This window comes from Plasmopara halstedii (genome assembly GCF_900000015.1).
Source record: "Plasmopara halstedii genome assembly, contig: Scaffold_2386, whole genome shotgun sequence".
NCBI classification, from domain to species: Eukaryota; Oomycota; class Peronosporomycetes; order Peronosporales; family Peronosporaceae; genus Plasmopara; species Plasmopara halstedii.
In genome coordinates, this window is record NW_020189293.1 from 1,067,010 (window position 1) to 1,068,094 (window position 1,085).

Consider the following 1,085-nt stretch of genomic DNA (forward strand, 5'->3'; position numbering starts at 1 on the left):
TGACAACATTGTCTGGTTTTGTACCCAAGCGTGTGATGGTGATCGTGGCAGAGTTGTCCATACTGTTTGGTCACGATGTAGAGAACGCTGTTCTCCGTCTGTTTAAATATTATGAGGTCTTAAATGTAAAAGAAAAGCTTTTTAAGAGTCGACCGTTTGTGATGTGGTTTAACGCTGTGAAAAGAGGTTGCAATGGCGACGCAGAAATGGCAGCCAAACTCACCTTTGAGGGTGTTGTGAATAAACTCGGAATACACCGCAAGGATGTCCAGGTACCACTCGCGCTTGCTGGGATAGACAAGGATTCACGGAAATACGCTCTCTTGTATGAAAAGCTGTTGATCGACGCGTGGGTTGACAATGTCAGCCACATCAAGGATTTGGAAGGTGTATCGGAGCTACTACGAATTCATGGTCCGAGAGATTCGTCGGTGATGATACATCTGCTGAACAAGATTCAGCAAAAATTCAGCAACTCCGGCGTTGACGAAGTCATTAAATTGGCAACGAAGGAAAAGTCATTTTCTGAGGCGCTTAAACTGCGCTTGCAGAATCTCTCGCTTACTGTCAAGCAAGACACGCTTCCTGATGTGATCCTGGAAATGAGTTCGTCCGGGGAGCTTCCACTAGAAGATTTGTTACTTCATCGGAACTTTCAAGCTTGGGATAACGAGTACAGCATGAGAAACGTTAATTTCGGCTTTGTGATGATGAACCTATTGCGATGGATGACCGAGCACGATAAAGACTTTGCTAGCGTTCTAGCGGAGTTAGAAATGATGGGTGAACTAAATGCGTCCCATCTCAAGGTGATCAAAGCGCTTGAAGATGACCACAAAAGCGCATCAATCCGAAATTGATAGGTCCTCCGCGACAAATGTTCGATCTATTAGAGTGCCGTATACAGGACACGAAGGTAGCATTTGATTACCCTTGGAGAGGAATTGGCGTGATGTTTGTTTATTAGGCTTGATCGCTCATGCTCGTACGATCTCGTCTCTTTCAATTCCAATATGAAGCGTAAGTCTAGCAATACACGTATAGCTCAACTTCGTTAAGCTTTGTAAATTCTAGACCTATTCATA

General features: G+C 44.2%; 1 protein-coding gene across 1 annotated transcript; it reads left to right on the plus strand.

Annotated features, from left to right (window-relative positions):
• Positions 1–206: 206 nt before the first annotated feature.
• Positions 207–860, plus strand: PHALS_03658 (uncharacterized protein; the record flags this gene model as incomplete). Its single annotated transcript, XM_024717909.1, has 1 exon — positions 207–860. The coding sequence occupies one exon, from the start codon at positions 207–209 to the stop codon at positions 858–860; it is 654 nt and encodes a 217-aa protein (XP_024583360.1).
• Between the last annotated feature and the right edge of the window lie 225 nt (positions 861–1,085).